Here is a 19,128-nt window from a genome sequence, read left to right on the forward strand (position 1 = left end):
ACTTAAATCTTGTATTGACCTTTTTGATGGGTGCTCCCTTTGAGCCTCTTCACAAATGTCCTATGAGGCTTCTTACTCTCAAAACGGTCTTCCTCGTTGCTATAACCTCGGCAAGGAGGGTAAGTGAGCTTCAAGCTCTTAGTCACAAGCCCCCTTTCTTGACCATTCATGCTGATCGAATGGTTCTTAGGACCAGGGCTGCTTTTCTGCCAAAGGTGGTGACTCCTTTCCACCTTGGTCAATCCATTACCCTTCCTACCTTTTATCCTCCCCCACACCCTTCCAAGGAGGAGGAGAGATTGCACCGTCTGGACCCCAAGAGGGCGGTGTCTTTTTACCTGGACAGAACTAAAGACTGTTGAATGGATGACCAGCTTTTCATTGGCTTTGCTGGCTGCAAGAGAGGAAGAGCGGTCCATAAGAGGACTTTGTCAAGATGGATCGTCCTCTGTATTAGGATCTGCTACTCTTTGGCCGGTAAGGAACCACCAGAGGGTATAAGGGCTCATTCTACTAGAGCTAAGTCTTCGACCTCCGCATTGGCTAGAGGTGTGCCTGTAGAGGATATTTGTAGAGCGGCAACTTGGTCTTCCCTCCACACATTCGCAAAGCATTACTGCTTGGATTCCGAAGTGAGGAGGGACGGTCACTTTGCACGCTCTGTCCTCCAGGATTTCCTGGTCTAGAAGAGTGGACACCCTCCTCCGGGAGTGGGGACTGCTGTGGGACTCTATTCACAAGGTGAGGAATCCACACGGCAGATGTATCTATCAGAAGAGCAAGTTACTTACCTTCGGTAACGCTTTTTCTGGTAGATACAATATCTGCCTGTGGATTCCTCACTGACCCACCCGCCTCCCCATTGTCCACTCTTCTATGCCAGAGTTTCTATTATGTATTTGTTTATTTCAAATGTTTTGTTGCATTTGCTTCACACTGTGTGTGTTACCTTGATATTTGTACTGCGTATACTGTGTATATATCTACTGTCATTGGTCCGTCCGTGTGCCTCGAAGGCACGGAAAAAAGGGCGGAACTGATGTCATCACGCCGGCGTGGGCCTATTATAGGCGTCGGTGACGTCAGCGGAGTCGCGAGCGATGCCGTGCCTCTGTGACGTCCGGATCCACGTAGGCGCAAAGCTACAAAAAGAATTTCCGAATGTTGCTGACGCAAGGGCATATTCACAAGGTGAGGAAACCACAGGCAGATATTGTATCTACCAGAAAAAGCGTTACCGAAGGTAAGTAACTTGTTCTTTTGGCAGAAGAACCGGGAGTAAAACTTAGTGAGAAAAGTAGGTATGCCCTCCTTTGCCAACTCCACCCCTCAGGTGCTGGAGGCGAAGTAAAGCCCATTTTTCAGTGGCCATCATCTTGAAGATGGTGGGACTTATCCAATCAGGGCTAGGGCTTTGTCCCCTCCCGCAGGTAGGTGGCATAATAGTGGGTGTAGACACCCAAGGTGTGGGACCCATTGGTCCCTACCTGTTACTCCCCTGTAACGCCCCTAAATCTAGTATTTAGGTTACTCCCCCGACACTGTAATCATAATACTGTCGACCTAAGAAGAGCCAGACACTACAGAGTTGCACCAGCAGAGAAGACTGCAGAAACCAGCTGACATGACCCCAGCCCTACCAGCAGCCCTCGATGATCCTGTGCCAAAAGCTGCGTCCTGTAGTTCAGCGACATCCAGAATCTTGGGAGGACTGCCTGCCTGTGAAAAAGATCAAGCCCTCCGAGGACAGCGGATCTGTCCAGAAGAGACCAGCCTTAAGAATAAAAAACCTCTTCTATGAGGAACTGCAAAACCAACGCTGGACCCACCTCTACACCCGACGCCCACGGCTCGAGTCCAAGTGTCCTACAGGTCCTGTGAAGATTCCCCAGCACTTCTGAGCAAGAGTTCACCGTGGACTGACCCCTGCCACACTCCATCTCGACACCTGCAGCCAAAACTCAAAGATTTCCCCCGACCTTCCCAGTAAGACTTTATCGATGCCTAAGGACACCCCTGCACCTGAAGCCCCAGGGCCAGAGGGAGCGCGACCAACGGTGCACCTACGTCCCCTAGCATCTCTAGTTACTTGGGCAGCGGTGGCTTTTCTTCGCCCGGCCTCCTGGCCTGAGCCTGCAGCTTTTTTAGCAAAATTGAATTCCCCCATTTACTTGCAATGGGTTTCCAACAATGTGTTTGGCACTCTGCACCTGGATGCCCCTGTGCCGCTAAAAGTGTAAGATTGGTCCTGTCTTGTGGCCCCCTCTGTGCTTACTCTGAATCCCCTGATACTGGAATACAAAACCGCTTTACTCACCTGTGAGCAGCATCTCGTTGAGTACCCCTTTTATCCATTGGATAACAGAAACCACCGCAATGGAGCGCACACTGCTAGCCCCTCCTCCGGATTGCCCCTCGGGATTCTGGTACTTGTAGTTCAATAGTGGATCACCCAGGTGGGTGCAAGTCGGTACTTGTTGGACTGATGAATCTCTAGACCCGATACATGTCCCGGGTTTTTGGGTATCGCCCGAGACATGGCTCGGGTTTCGGGATAACTTCCCTCATCAGTAGAGAAATGGTTAGGGGTGGAGGAGAAGGCCGCCAAACAACCGTCAATGGCCTCGATGCCCGAACCGGCACGCAGGGCAGCATCCAGGAGCCCGTCGGCTCAAAGCTCAAGGGAGCCAATGAATAGAATCCATTGGATAACGTTGGCACCAGATTCCGAGTTTGAAACCTGCACCCTGTGCCACTGGAGGTGCAGATTTGCTACTTGCCTGATCCTTGTCTTGTGCTGATTCTTCATCCTGAAAACCAAGACTGTAAGTTGTAAATTTACCTGCAAAACTGCAATCTTGATTTCCTCCCTTAGGTTAACATTGGAAAGCCTGAAAATTGCACTATCCCCACTTTTTAAAGTGAAAAGTATTTTTTTCTTGAAAAACTTACTTACTTTTTGATGTATTTCTTGGTCTTAAAATAAATCTTGAAAGAAGATTATTTTTCTAAAATTGATGTGGATCTCCTTTTTGCTCGAGTGTCATTTATTAATCACTTTGTGCATAACAAATGTCATACACTCCTCTGTGTTAGGCCTAAGGCTGCTCGACCTCACTACTTCAAATAGAGCACTTTGAGTCTATATTGAGCTCCGTACACTTCTAAAGGGAATCTCTAGACTCTTTGCACAATATAACCACTTAGTGGTATTCAATATAAAGAGCCAGCTTCCTGCAGAGAGTAGCACTCTTTCTGGTAGAGAATGTATTACCACAGATTTCTCACCGAGACTCCTCTTTTTGTAAATTGGGCTTTGTTCATTTAAAATGTTCCCAAGTCCCGGATTCTGCACACTGGGCGAAGCCAATTGGATGCTGGGGATGTACGACTTAGGGAGCTGACAGCCTCAAAAGCATCTGAGGTCAGCGCACATGAGCGGTGCCTATTTCGGCTCTGCACGTCGTTTTCACAGCAGTGTCCGTGTCGCTGTACTGTGCCACCTGACAGCCTGTAGAAGTACTGCTAAAAGGTTTCTGGATCTATTCTTCTGCCTGGGAGAATATTCAAACGGTGAAGAATGTGCAATTAGATAGTCTCTAGCAGTAAGAGACTCTGCTGAAGGTAAGTTAACTTGTTTATCAGCATAAATTGGGCAGAACTGGCACCTAAAATGGTTTGAATGTTTTATTGTTTTTTTACTGAGCTGAAATCCAGTTAATGTGTTTGCCTATTAATCTAATCCTCTGATGTTTCAAATTGTTTTTTTTTTAGAGTTTAGTTTGCTCACCAAAGAACCAAGAATCTCAATCTCAAAAATGTGCAGCTTCCGTTGTAGAGAAAAGTGACAGACTGACTTCTGTTGAGTCAGAAAAAGCACATAACACTACTGAGCTAACAGGCGATTCTTTCATAAGCAATATATCCCTTGGTAAGTACTTCATCGAAGAATGTTTCACATAATAACATTGGTTCTATAATGTATGGTTTTTCTTAAAATCCATGACTGAAAAACCTAACCTGATCATGTTGCTTTTATATTATTGACACACAAGAGATTATGGATTCTGAATTAAAATTACTTGCACATCATATTTTGCAGATATTCCTCTAGGTGACATTAAAAATGTTTATCTCCTCAGGTATTTCTAGTTAAATTTAACTTCTTTGTGGTTAATCAACCTATTGGAGTATACTGCTCCATCTAGTGACCCATAAACCTCCTTTGTTTAATTTTTTTTGTTTCTAGGAGACTCAATTTAAAAGTTGAAAACTCATGATAAGACCCTGGGACCACATAGATTGTTTCCTTTCAAACAGACTTTAACACAGTAACCTTGTGTTTCTGCTCACGTTCTGACAATTCTTTAAGTGCCTCTTTGAATTAAAGAATCGTTTTTTCAGTTATATTGGTTGTTAGCCGTGTATCTAGCTTGATCTCTCACTCTTAGTTTCTTTATTTAGTTCATTAGCTCTAGTAGAAGCCTTTTTCTCCTCCCACCCTTGAAACTCAAAAGTATGTAAATGTTGTTATTGTATAATTTGAACAACCATTCTCTGTGTTTCCTAAGAAATCTATGAGCCTTTTTCTCCTCCCACCCTTGAAACTCAAAAGTATGTAAATGTTGTTATTGTATAATTTGAACAACCATTCTCTGTGTTTCCTAAGAAATGTATGTGCTTCCATTCTCTTTCCTAAAGGATAATCTTGCAAATATATCATTCTACACATGCACCCTATTCCTTCACAGACTGTGTCATCGGGAAACAGTCATGACATATGATTAATCCCATCCTGTGTGATTCTTAACTAAAGTATTTCATAAGTATCACGTTCCTTCATCACTTCTTCCTACTAGTCTACAAACATCCTGAACTCAGCATTAAACATCCAGCATTCAGACCTCCTTTAGAAAGAGGATCATACTGTGTGTGTGAGTGTTGCAGTTCACTTTGCAACATCCTAGGCCACTCCAACTAGTAAATACTTTAACGAAGATGCTGTTAAATATCTTCAGCCATCAAGTCTGACTACACCCCCAGGGAGGTCATAATTGAGATTTCTTTAACATATTAGGCATTGTTCCCTGTCGAGCAAGTCCTAGGTCATCAGGCTATTGATGGATGCAGACAATACAAAATAAAAGGGCTGTTGTTTTCCAGTGCTTCCGATCTTGTGTTTTAGCACTCACTCTTATTTCAGCTGGCCATTCCCATCCAGTGTCAAAGATGTGTGTGAATACATGCGAACTGCATTATGATTTGATTGCAGTAACATAACAGAACGTGTATTTGTAAAGTGCATGTTCATCGAAGGGTACCTTGGCGCTGAATAACAGATACTAATTGTTAACCAACTCAGTGGTACTCATTTTATTGACCTCAGAAGGATGAAAGGCTAAGTGGATCCACCGGGATTTGAACCTGTGACCATGAGGTCAAACACAGGTCCCTATAGGACGCATTAGTTCACTAAGCCACCAGAACCAACATAGATAAAATATTTATAGTGGGCATTGGTTGGACTATCCTGCTGCTCGTATCTATAGTCAAGTGACGGCAATCAGTAGAAAGAGGATTTTCTATTTAGAATGCCTGGCATGTGTTGTGGTGTATTCCTTGCTCCACTATTGAAAACCAATGTTAAACTGTCTCAGGATACTAAGAAAGGAATTGACTTATAAATGGACTACTCTCTGCTCTGTCAGATATGTTTTATGTTGGAGAAGTGTGGCTCAATGGTTAGAGCGGCAGACCCTGATGCAGAGGTCTGGCCCGGGACCAGGGTTCAATTCCTGCCTTGGCTGGTCTCGGCGGATCTTGGGCTCATAATTCCTTGGACCTGATTTCTCGCCTCGGTGCCTACTCTAAGCATGGGTCCCACGCTGCAACTCTGGGCAATAGCTTGCTTAGTCTCCACAACGGCCCCCTACAGCGCTAGGGATGCCTGGTTGCACCTTGGGGATGCCCAGGAGTGGACATTTCACGGGGAAAAACCAGGAAGGGTTCCCTAGCGGTATGAGTACAGCGCCAGGACACTCAGGAGTATCAGTGCGCTTTACAAGTACGTCTACATTTACATTTATATGCTTTGTCTTGTCATAGATGAGAAACCTGCTGAGGAATCTGTATACATACTGTTGCTTTCATTACTTTTGGTAACGGGAAACTGTTCAGCTCTATGAAAAAACTGCTTAAGAAGTAAAGTGGCATTGTAATCTACAGGATAGCTTTGGTCATTTGAATATATAGTCTACATAGTGAATAAAGTCCACTAGTCCAAAATAAGAGATGAAATACTAAATATAGTAAGACCTCAAACCAACTATGTACCATCATTAAGACTTTCTTTCCTTCTCCGCCTATTTTTTACACGTGGGCTATGCCTAGGGAAAATTGCGTTTTATTTGGAAGTCAATGTAAGGACTATTAAGAATTGATTTCTGCTAGGCATGTTGTGCCTGTGTTAGTTTGAAAGCAGTGGGGGGAATGATGTGCTCCTGGTGAGAATATGCAAGAGTTGCACAAGCCAATATATCTTCTGTTCTGTGCAGTGTTTGTCATGCATGCACTCGTATGGTGCATTTTACATTTTGTGCGGAAAGAACAAACACAGCTTGATATGTTGCCATTAAATGCAGCACACCTGCATGCAGATACAATCCTTCTGAATTCAGATTAGTTGCCATGCTCCCAAAGTGGCTGGCCATGGATGCCAGGGACCTTGGGGTTGGCAACAAGAACATATTTGGTGGGAACTTGCTTCATAGAAAAGTGCAGTAGTTACACCACTTTGGTGTTTTGTGTTGTCAAAGCAGCATAAGTGCAGTAAAAGTTTGTGTTCTTGCTTACACTAAGTAGCCTACATTCTCTTATGCTGGGTTTTATTGGTTATAATCGGTTTTAACTGAAAATCAGCACCACTATCTATATTGTATGGAGTAAGTTTAAAAAGTGGGGAGATGATTTCCACTCAAGATGACAATAACGTCACCTCTGTGATGCTCTATGCTTTGTCTTCAGTCTGGGTCTCCATGATGCACTTCTAAAGTTTGGGGGTGCTCAAGCTTCTCTGTACCTGGCTCTAGGGGAGATGAGTGGGTATCTTGGAAAGAAAGGTAGTGGTGCGACATTGACCACAATGGTGTTTGACATGGTCAGGTACTCTGTTTTGCAGAATGGTGCTGTCTAATTTGTGAGCCTGGTTACTCCCGAGAAGAGGTATCCCTCTGTGAATCACTGAAATTGAGGAGGATCCGGGAGGAGGAGGAGGAAGATCTCCATTGTGTGCCTCTAGATTTATCTGGCATTCACTCTCGCATCCCACACCTCCCAAACTCTTCCCATGTATCAGACGGTGGCTTCCTGCTGCGACAAAGGACAGGGGATTAGGAGGGGAAGTGAAAATAACTGGGGCATGGCTCCTCTGAAATGCTGCTCTGGTCTTGTTGGCAGAGAACTGCTGGGCCCGATAGCCAACAGACTGCCAATTGTCACACTTGGTGATGGTTAGTAGTTGGGTTGATACAGTCATTGGCATCTCTGGCAGGACCAATGGGTGATGCAAGCTGCAGTGGCCTCCTGAGAAGGGTACTGGCATGCACTTTTTTTCAGATTGAGCACTGAGGCCCGGTAACTCAAGTTAATGCCAGTGAAGTGAGTTTTTTTCTGAAAAGTAAAGGTGCTTTGAGGGTATACCTGCTGAACTCAAAGCAGATTTTGAACAAACTCTCTAAACATCCAGACTTGCTCATTGCAATGGTTTAGACCGATACACATTTTCTGTACCAGAGACTTGAAATGGCTGAATATCAATCAGTCAGTTCCTCGCATTATTAGAAATGAGACTTTTGCCCAGATCTAGGTCTGTAATGTGGGGCCAGAAAACCTTCTGGATACCCTGTTTTCGGGAGTTCAAATGTTAAAGGGATGGCCAGTTGATAAATCGCACAGGGTTTTCTACTGACACCACATTACAAAAAAAAACTTATAGTTAAATAGAATAATCTGACTTCTTTACCATCTCCCCATACACCATGTATTACAATTCGTATTTCCTAACTGCATTGGAAGGGTAGTATTTTGAGAGTTGGAGGATGTAGAATTACAGTTCGCCTCTTCACACCGGGTTGTTGGAGCAAGAATGTTCCCTACTTGGTATTTCAGGCTTGCATTCCTGTCCTGAGTGACCCCAGCTATAGGTTATCTGGTAGCCTTATGTTCTTTGGGCCCAGCAAATGACAGTCATGCATGTGCGCTGACGCCCAGACAGTCCTGAGACCCAGCGTCTAGCTTTATAGTCTCTTGAGGGGCGCAACAACCTTGGGACTACATTCCTTGTCATGGACCATATGCATTGAGCGGTAGTGGAAGTGTACCTTTTTTCTGATTGATTGCATTTACCAGACTTTTTTTTCTTTTCAGGGATAATGGTATGGTGTACATGCCCCCACATGTGTAAAGTTCAGATTGAATATAACGCAGAGATCCTGCACTGACTTCCCTATGTGCATGTTGTGTAATTGGTAACATATTGTTTTGGACACCTGGTTAAGCAAAACACAACATGGAGGTGTACATATAGCCTCCCCAGTACTTGTAAGTGTTTTGCTTGCATTCTTCAGCTTGACAATAAAGCCTTGGTCCATGAAATGTGGAAGGATGGAGACTGGACTGTTTAAGTAATTTAGCGGTGATCTGTTAATAATGGTCTCTTCTGAACATTACCACGGGTTGATCGCGCGGAGGGTGAGGAGAGACTGCACAATATGCTCCCTTTGTCTCTCTTGAGAGCTTCCTCAGAATGCTGAAGACTGCCTCATGCAGCGTCTTCCCACTTTATTGCCCTCTTGTGTTTGGTGCTTCAGTTGGAGTCAGAATTGTCTCTATGTGCTATGAGAGCCATCACATGGCTGGTGCTTCCACCCAGAGCCACCATAATCAAGCACCAATGCAGAAACTCAGAGGAGTTGTGCCCTCTTGCCCTCGTTAATGGGAGCTGCATGCAGGACCACTTGCCTATGTTTAGGCCACCAGCAGCTACACACGTGTGCCCGATCTGCCATGCAGCTTGAATGTACGTAAAGCGATAGATGGAGTGCTTGAATTAATCTCAGCCAGTGGTATTATTCAGAGCGGCATCCCAGTCGATTGTTATTTTGCAAACCATGCTACCTCAGTTTGGACCCAGCCATATGGAAATCAGTCTTGACCCTGCTCCAGTGGAAACAGTCAAGCCTGAATTAATTCCCTGCACCATAATGCCATTAATGAGAAGTTTCTCCTGTTTATTGGGAAGAAAAGTATGAAATATCCTTTTTCCTGAGGGATCCAGTAATAAAATGTGAAATTTGATCCAGTAAGATTGCAATGTTGTGATTCCAGGCACTTGGTCCTATAACCTCTGAATAGTGAGGCTACGTCTACACAACTCCCACCATTCAAAAAGTTCACCAGTATCTAAGAGGGAACTGGGGATGTGATTCCCAATATTTATGAAATACGACACCTGATCAAGCGATAGTGTGCATGGAATTACCAGTCTAGATGGTTCTAGAACTTGAACAGTCCATTGCCGATGAGGATTGTTTGACACTTTGGAACCATATTGACCAGAGAATGCAGAAGTGTCCCCTACAGTGATCCAGCACTGCTCACACCAAGCCATAGCAAACTCTGCTTCGCTTCATGGAAGCGAGAGCATGAAAAATGCTCTCACTTCCATGAAGTAGAGCAAAATTGCCCAAAAGCAATGCCGGCTTCTGCAGGAGGCAGGGAGCCGGCAGGAACAGTAGAGGCTTTGAGGCTCCCCCCACGGTCCCCAACGATGTGGCCATGCCCTGGAGGCTGGCCGCGCAGCCCCCTCCTTTAAATGTAATTTTTTTTAAAACAATAGAAATGGCCTGGCCCCGGGGGATGGAGTCCCTGGGGCCCAAAAGGATGAAAGGAAGTGGGGCCACACAGCCCCCCTTCCTAAAATTAAAACAAAAATCAGAAGCTGGGAACTTGCCAGAATCCCCGTCCCCTTTCACCTCTACTCTGCAAACGTGCCACCTGGCGATCTCTTGGTTGGGGGACGAAGTCCTGAGGTCCCCTTGCCTCCTGAGAGCCTCAGGAGTAAAGTAGACGTCATCCCCCAAGCAGCAGTGCACCAGGAGGCGCATTTGCAGAGTGGGGAAAAAAGGGGGCCTGGCCTCTGACCATCTCTCAGCAATCCAGCTGCGTGGGGCTTACTGGAGGTAACAGGAGGGCCAGTTGGCCCCCAGGGACCCTCAAGAGGCAGGCGGACTTCATTCTCCAAATAGTTGTGCGCCAGGAGGCACGTTTGTAGAGTGGTGTAGAAAGGGACATAACCTGTGACCACCTCTCAGCAATCCCACTGTGTGAGTCTTACTAGAGGTAACAGGTGGGCTGGTTATCCCCTAAGGACCCTAAGCAGCATAGAGAACTACATCCCTCAAACAAGAGCGCGCCAAGAGGCGCGTTTGCAGAGTGGTGGATAAAGGAGGCTTGGCCTGCTATCACTGACCATGTCATGAATGATGTAATATGTGACATCATCAGCAGTGGATTGCGGGCACGGGAGTTATAGTTAGTACAACTAACTATAACGGGGGAATTTCAATAGTTTTGTACGAGTGAAATGTCCAACTAACTATAACACCCCTAAAACCTATTTTTTTAGTGAATTTCTAAGGTTTTTTTAAATGCTAATTCCTAGCTATAACATGTCTGAAACCTGTTTTTTTGTGTGAATTTCTAAGGTTTTTTTAAATGCTAATTCCTAACTATAACATGTCTGAAACCTGTGGTTTTTTCAGTGAATTTCTAAGGTTTTTTTAAATGCTAATTCCTAACTATAACATGTCTGAAACCTGTGGTTTTTTCAGTGAATTTCTAAGGTTTTTTTAAATGCTAATTCCTAACTATAACATGTCTGAAACCTGTGTTTTTTTTAGTGAATTTCTAAGGTTTTTTTAAATGCTAATTCCTAACTATAACATGTCTGAAACCTGTGGTTTTTTCATTGAATTTCAAAGGTTTTGTAAATGACAATTTTTAAATGTATTAATTCTTATATTTATTTTTTTAATAATGATTTACAATTTTTTTTAAACTATTTATTTTTAGATATTTTATTTTTTAAATTACATTATAGTGACATTATACATTACATTACAAAATATACTTTCTCAGAATGAATTACTTTAATTTAAATACTTTGCAAATAGGCAATAGAGTTTTAAGTACAGTAGTTACAGTTGCGGGCAACACAATTTCAAACACAATGCAACATTAAGCTGAATGGGAATTTCTAGTTAAATGCAATTAGTTACTTTTTGGATTACTTTTCTAACCACAGGACTGGATCCTCGATTCAGTCCTGGGACATCTCCTGTAAACAGTTGAGTAAAAGTGTTTTGGTTACATTAGAGATTTTTAAGGAATATTATTGTATTAAAGGTTGACACTTGGAAACTTTTTCACATAGAATCACCAATGTTATCCTATGGGTGGAAATTCAGTAGTGTTATCGTTACTTTTTCTTACTCAGTGGTGGATCCTGGATCCAGCACCGGTGCATCTCATGTAAACACTTGAAAGAATGCGTTTAAGTCATACAGGCGATTTTTAAGGAATATTTGTAGTTTGTGAAAATAGACACTTCAAAACTTTTCTGGTGAAAACCAGACAATGGATTCCTATGGAAGGAAATACAAGTTACTTGTAAGTATGGTTAGAATTATGGTCAGTGCTGGGCTAAAAGATGAAGCACTGAGTTCTCTCCTGATAACAGGTGAGTAAATCGGAATTTGTTCGGATGATTTTAGGTGAATATTTAAAAAGTTGCAAAACTCCACGCTAAGAAGAATTTCCAAGTGAAACCAGTCAATGTAAGCTTATTGAAGGAAATTCAAGTTACTGGTAAGTATGGTTAGAATTACTTTTCAGGGTCCGTGCTGGGCTCAAAGATGCTGCACTGAGGTCTCTCCTGATAACAGGTGAGTAAATCGGAATTCGTAGTATATCCAGTAAGCGCCACAGAGCTGCGTAGCAGAAAGATGTAAAAAGGGGCACGGCCTGCACCACCTCTCTGCAACACAGCGCAGTGGCGCTTCCTGGAAGCACCTGGTGGGTACTTGGCCCCCATGGTCCCTCAAGTTTGAAATGGAATTTTTTCTCCAACTTAAAACGTGCCACACGGCGTGTTTGCATGCATCACGTCAGGCCCCTCCCCTCTCTTCACCACTGTGTAAACGCGCTATGTCACCGTTCTAAGTTGAGAGATTAAGTCCCCTTCAATCCTAAGGGTCCCTAGGGTCAGACTAGCCCACTAGGTACCTCCAGTAAGCGCCACAGAGCTGCGTTGCAATGAGGTGTAAAAAGGGGCGTGGCCTCTGAACACCTGTCTGCAACGCAGCTCCCTGGCGCATACTGGACATACCTGTTGGGCTATTTGGCCCTCAGGGACCCTCAGTATTGAAAGAGCATTAATTCCCCAACTTAAAACGCGCCACATGACGCGTTTGCACAGTGGCGAAGGAAGGAGGCGTGGCCTAAGGTGATATGTCTGCAAGGACACCCTGTTGCGCGTTTTAAGTTAGAGAATTAATTCCTCCACAATCGGAGGCTGCGTTGCAGAGAGGTGTTCAGAGACCACGGCCCTTTTTACAACACTCTGCAACGCAGCTCTGTGGCGCTTACTAGAGCTACCTGGTGGGCTAGTTGTCCCCCAGGGACCGTCCGTATTGACAAGGAATTAATTCCCCAACTTAAACCGCGCCACAGGGCGTGTTTGCACACATGTGAACTCAGGCCCTCCCCTTCCCTTCGACACTTTGCAAACGCGCCCCGTGGTACGTTTTAACTTTTGGAATTAAGTCCCTTTGAATCCTGGGGGTCCTTGGGGTCCAACTAGCCCACCAGGTACCTCCAGTAAGTGCCACAAGGCTGCATTGCAGAGAGGTGTAAAAAGGGGCGTGGCCTGGAGCACCTCTCTGCAACGCAGCCCTGTGGCGCTTACTTGGGGGTACCTGGTGGGCTAGTTAGGTATTTTATTTTTTTAAAGGAGGGGGGCTGCATAGCCCCCCTCCTCAGGCCACTTCAAGACCCCGGGGACTAACATGCTGCTCCCCATATGGAAAATCAATCTGCTTTGCTTCATTGAAGCAAGAGCAGGTATCCCTGCTCTCGCGTCAATGATGCAAAGCAGTTTGCAATGCTAGGGTGGAAGCCGCGAGGCTCCCGCGCTGCCATTGCAAACAGCAGGGTCCCAGGGGTGGGCACCCCGAGACACTGCAGAAGCCGGCCCTGCGTGGTGGTGCTCCCCAGGGCATGTACAAGGCCCCCCTCCCACATTTGTAAGAAGCCCCGGGGGGTGGTGGTCCCTGGGGCTGTGGGGGCCTGAGAGCCCTCCCACCCATTTTAAAGAAGACCCGGGGGGTGGCGGTCCCCGGGGCCAAGACCACTGACCCAGCGCAACCCGCCTGAAAGAACACAACCAAACAAAAGACCCTGCAGTGCATCCTCCTCAACGTCCGATCTCTCCACAAACACGCCACCGAAATCTGGGACCTCCTCGACACCACTGCCCCGGGCGTGGCATTCTTTACTGAAACCTGGACCAACACCACCTCTGGACCGGACATCGCCATCGCCTTTTTCCCCAAGGATACAAGAACTCCAGGAAGGACAGCCCCACCCGCCTTGGAGGAAGAATCGCCATCTTCCACAAATCCACCCTTAGCCTGAGCACACTCCCCGACGAGCCCAGAGACCTGATGGAACACCTTCACTTCAAGATGCTGGCCAGCCCTACCCCCACCCTTCGTGGAACCCTCATCTACCAACCCCTGGACCCGCGGACTTTTCGCCAACTCCATCACCGACATCATCTCCCCGCATGCCATTGTGTCCACCAACTACAACCTACTGGGAGACCTCAACTACCACCTCGACAACCAACTGGACCCCAGCACCACATCCCTCCTGGACAACCTCCACAACATTGGACTCCGCCAGATCGTGACCGAACCCAGGCACTCAGCAGGACACACCTTTAACTCCCCCTTCACAACAGGAAACTCCATCACCTTCAGCCACACCACCGAAATCCCATGAACTGACCATCGATGCGTCCACTTCACCTTCAGAACACCCACAGACACCAGCACCTGCTCCCACGAAGAAACTGGACCAGAATCAGCGACGACCAGCTAACCTCATCACTCAGCAACTCCACCCCAACCATCGCGGAAAAACGACTACGCCAACACCCCAGCCCGAACCCTGCACAGATGGATCTCCGACAGCGCCAACACCATAGCCACCCTCAAGAAAAACAACAACACCCACGCCAAGAAAGCTAGATGGTTCACCACCGAACTTCTAGAGTCCAGACGCACTTGCCGCCGCCTCGAAAAACCCTGGAGGAACATCAAATCCAGAGTCGCCTCCAACGCCCACCACCAACTCATCAGAAAAACTAGCAAAAAAGCGATTGAAGACCGAATCTCCACTTATGCACACAACAGCAAAGAACTCTTCAACATCATCAAGGAGTTTGCCCAACCCACCAGCGAGTCCACCGATATCCTTCCCTCACAAGACCTCTGCGACAAACTCAGCACCTTTTCCCACCGCAAAATCAAGAGCATCTACTACAATTTCGACGAAAACAACCAACACATGGATCCCCACCAACCACCCCCGACACCCTGAAGCCAGCGATTGACAACTGGACAGCCCTCACCACCCAAGACACACTGAAGACTATTAAGTCAATTCACTCCGGGGCCCCCACGGACCCCAGCCCCCACCACATTTTCAACAGAGCCTCCAACACCATCGCACCCATGCTCTGCCACACCATCAACCGCTCCCTGGCAACCGCCTTGTTCCCTGACGACTGGAAACACGCTGACATCAACCCCCTCCTGAAGAAACCCTCGGCGGACCCCACTGACCTCAAAAACTACAGACCCATCTCCCTGCTCCAGTTCCCAGCGAAAGATATTGAGAAAGCCATCAACAGCCAACTCGCCACATTCATCGAAGAGCACAACATCCTCGACTCCTCCCAATCCGGCTTCAGAAAAAACCACGGTTCGGAAACCGCCCTCCTTGCCGCAACAGACGACATCTGTACCTTACTGGACAAAGGAGAAACAGCAGCCCTCTTCCTCCTCTGCCTCTCAGCGGCGTTCGACACAGTGTCACCGCACCCTAATACGCAGAGTCCACGACGTGGGGATCCAAGACAAGGCCCTTGACTGGATCTGTTCCTTCCTCTTCGGCCGAATGCAGCGGGTCAGACTCCCCCGACCCCCCCTTCCTCTCAGACCCTACACCTACCACCTGTGGAGTCCCCCAGGGGTCGTCCCTCAGCCCTACTCTCTCCAATGTCTACATGGCCCCGCTCGCCCCCATCGTCAGAACCTACGGACTCAACATTGTCATACGCGGGCGACACCCAACTTCTCCTCTCCCTATCCAACGAACCCAAAACCACCAGACACAACTTTCGAGAAGGCATGGAAGCCGTCGCCAAATGGATAAAAAACAGCTGCCTACAACTAAACACAAACAAAACGGAAGTACTCATCGTGGATTAAAAGCCTGATGCCTGGAACTACACCTGGTGGCCCCCCGCCCTCGGAAGCCCGCCCACCTCCACAGACCACGCACGCAACCTGGGAATCATCCTGGACTCAGAGCTCAAAATGGACTGCCAGATCAACTCTGTCACAAATTCCACACACCCCAAAGGACCCTACGATCAGCCCAGCTCTCCTACGCCGTGGTCCCCCGCACCAGAAATGTCAAGGCCCAGCTTCGCAGGATTCGGTTGTTGTAGAATAATGGTCCACCTCCTGACATTACCAAGTCCCCTGATATGGGGTTTCCCCCAGGGTCTTCAAATTATCAGGTGAGGGAAAAAAGGTAGGGAAGGGGTCGGCAGGGACAAAGGCTCTGAAATGACACAAACACAACAATTATACAACGTGAAGTATTCTACTCTCATGAATTCTCACTAAGCAGTTTAGGTGGTTGTGTACCTTTGTGACCACTGCATTGAATCATGAACTTGGAATCACACAACCCATCCGTACAACCTACAGAGGGAAAAAACAATTGCTCGCTAAATATCTAGTCCACTGTTTTGTGTAGTATATGTATATGTAGTGCACAGTAATGTCCCCCTACCCTGTTCTATCATCCAGTAGACAAGGTATGGCATTAATCTTCAAAGATGCGAAAGGAACAAAATGCTTTAGACGGGTTGACTTCACCCAGAGAAAGCAAACAGAAGTTCATTGTCTAATGCACCAAGCGTTGTGGATAGGCTCCCAACCTTCCCTACCATATAGCATAACCTAAAAGTTAATACAGAAAACGGTAATACGCGGTTGTGACCGCCGCTGTACTCCGCTTCTGTTCCTATCACCTAAGCAGAATGAAAGTTCAAGCAAGTGACAAGAACGGCAATACGCGTTTGCCTCCACCGCAGAATTCCGTTGTTAACCTGCCACAGAGTTCGTAAAATAATACAATAGATAGCTGAGAGGCAATAGCCACCGCCTCTTATCCCGAAGGAAGAGTCTACGAGACACGGTGTTACGCGGTAGACCACACGCCGTAACCCGCTGTCAATCCACGCGGTAATCCAAGGAAAACAAAAGGAAGTGCAGTTCAATAACGGTTACTCCACCGCAGACTGCCTGAACACACAAGCAGATAACAAACACTCTAGGAAACGGTAATACGCGGTTGTGACCGCCGCTGTATTTTCCGCTTCTAATACTGATTTCTCACGGGCGCTGAAAACCTCAGAAGGAAAGAACTCCGAACACGAGCTCCAACAGAATCCAACCGGTGCTTCCTCAGCCGAGGAAGAATCTAGGTACAAACACAGATTACGCGCGACCTCTCACGCTAACTCAGGGCTTAAATCACGTTCCTCTTCCTGGCATCATGGGAGATGTAGTCTTTTCTCAAAAACGTGTTGGCTGCTTGCTACTCCTGACAAGAAAGACCAGATTGGGAGGCCGCTCCTCCTTCTGCGCGGCCAGTGCCTGGAACGACCTTTTGCTCCACCTCAGACAGATAATATCGCTCCCCATCTTCGCAAGAAACCTCAAAACCTGGCTCTTCTACAGCCCCCTTCTTGATGGACTGGAACCTGCAAACCCCCCCACACCCCTAGCACCTTGAGACCCTTATGGGTGAGTAGTCGTGCTTAACAAGCACCTGATTTGATTTTATTTGAACTATGCTGCAGAGAGCTCTCCTGTAGAAGAGGCTAGTGGTTCCCATATACCAAAAGTGACCACACCACCTCCTATGCCAGATGTTTATCCCACCCACATTTACCCCATCAGAGACCCTTAAGGCAATCTTTCAGACTGAAAAGGCCAAGGCCCCATGAATGGATGGCATCCCGGGTGACCTTTACCTCTCCGAACCCGACATCTGGACCCTCTATTTGACCGCTCTATCCAAAAACATAATAGAAGATAAAATGACCCCTCCGTTATGGCAAGGCTCTGTGATCATGGGCGTCCGCAGGGGGGGGCAAGGGGGGGCACTTGCCCCCCCCTGGATCTGGTGAGTCAGTGTGGCATTTATTTACAATAAATAAAATGGAAGAACCGAACTTCGGAAGTTTTTATTTTGTGAGCAGGCCTCTTCATTGTAGAATTTTAGGCCAGCAGCAGCACCAAAATCCCTATGACATCATGACGCCGGAGAGTGCTGCGCCACCTATCTTACGCTGCAAAGTACCGCGCAGGGCGCGCCCGCGCGTTAGGTCACACACAGCCGGGCCCCACCACACACACACAGTGGTGTTTGTTTCCAGGGCCAGCCCGGTGACACAACATTAGGCGCAGCCCGGCGCCGAGCAGGAATTCGGGAAAACGGCTGCTGCCTTGCCTGTTCCGAGTAGCATTTAGCGAAGGTCTGCAAGTAAGAGAAATCTGTTTCTCATAAAAAAATAATGGTTTGTCGTGTGTATAATATTATCTGAAGGCGGTAGTGGGTTCACGACGAATCACGACCTTTCCCTCGCATATCATCACAGCCCCCCCTTACGTCTGCTTGAGCCGCCGCCCAGGACCCATTAACTACAGAAAGCCTCACAGGTATTATTCATGCGCATAATTTAGTCAGCCCTGCCGCATAATTTGGCCCTCCCCTCCTCCCTTGATGCCTAATTCCAGTGGCCCCGGCCCGATCTATGGCTATCTACATCCCCAAAACGTTGTAAAGCGAGGTGACGCCAGCGCATAAGTAAAGGTTTTAGAATTGCCTTTTCTTGAATGAATGGAGAGGAATCCAGCTGTAAAAGTTTATTTTACATGGAACACCGGACATCTTTTCAGCATCCGTGCACGGCTACAAAATGGTCATGTAGAATATGTTGCGGAATGTTGAAATTCTGCTGCCTTTTCATGTGTCTTTTCTACGCTGACAGAGGCTGGATCCAGCGAGTAAACCTTTTTATTGCTCGGTAAGCCAGGTACCCCCGGGTACCCCCGCTTCCAAAAAGGCCTGTTTCAAGACACCTTTCTGTCTGCAACAACCTAGTTAAAATCAAATTAGTAGCAGGCATTTGAGTGGTTCTCGTGAGGAGGCGGAGGGGGAGTGGTGTCGGCGCTATAAAATCTCCAAAATGAGCCCCGGCCTCGGAATGGAAGGCCTGGCAGTCTGCGTTTAATTTTCGCAAATTACACGTTTTGATCTGCCTACGCAGAGTTAAGAACGACCTGAATGTACTAGTGCTCCTATATTGTCATAGAACTCCGTTCTCAAACACAATACCATTAAACTAGCTTTAATACATGCTATATTCGTGTGGGAAACTTTTAGTGTGTTGGTGGTTTTTGACAATTTTGCTGTCTTCAAAAGTGCAGAACAAAACACGTGAAATAAAGAAAACAGCTGCCAAAATGTAACTCGTGGTGGACTGAGTATTTCCACTCACAAAGATCCATTAGCACAGTGGGTTATTGCGTTTGTCACAGAGATCCTTTGGTCGCTTACAGTTCATAAGTTAAAGTCCTAGTGTAGCACAGTGAACTATTAACTGGCAACAAAGAGCTGCAGGCAGACTATAAGACATGGATT

At 46.7% G+C, this 19,128-nt stretch overlaps 1 protein-coding gene across 4 annotated transcripts in view; it reads left to right on the top strand.

Annotated features, from left to right (window-relative positions):
• CEP295 (centrosomal protein 295) overlaps positions 1–19,128 on the top strand; it is a 627,693-nt gene that overhangs the window by 442,456 nt on the left and 166,109 nt on the right. For all 4 annotated transcript variants that reach the window (XM_078656965.1, XM_078656962.1, XM_078656963.1 and 1 more), the window contains one exon: positions 3,775–3,931. In XM_078656965.1, the coding sequence (XP_078513091.1) occupies positions 3,775–3,931 (157 nt within the window). The remainder of the gene's footprint in view (positions 1–3,774; positions 3,932–19,128) is intronic.

This window comes from Lissotriton helveticus, chromosome 8 (genome assembly GCF_964261635.1).
Source record: "Lissotriton helveticus chromosome 8, aLisHel1.1, whole genome shotgun sequence".
NCBI classification, from domain to species: Eukaryota; Metazoa; Chordata; class Amphibia; order Caudata; family Salamandridae; genus Lissotriton; species Lissotriton helveticus.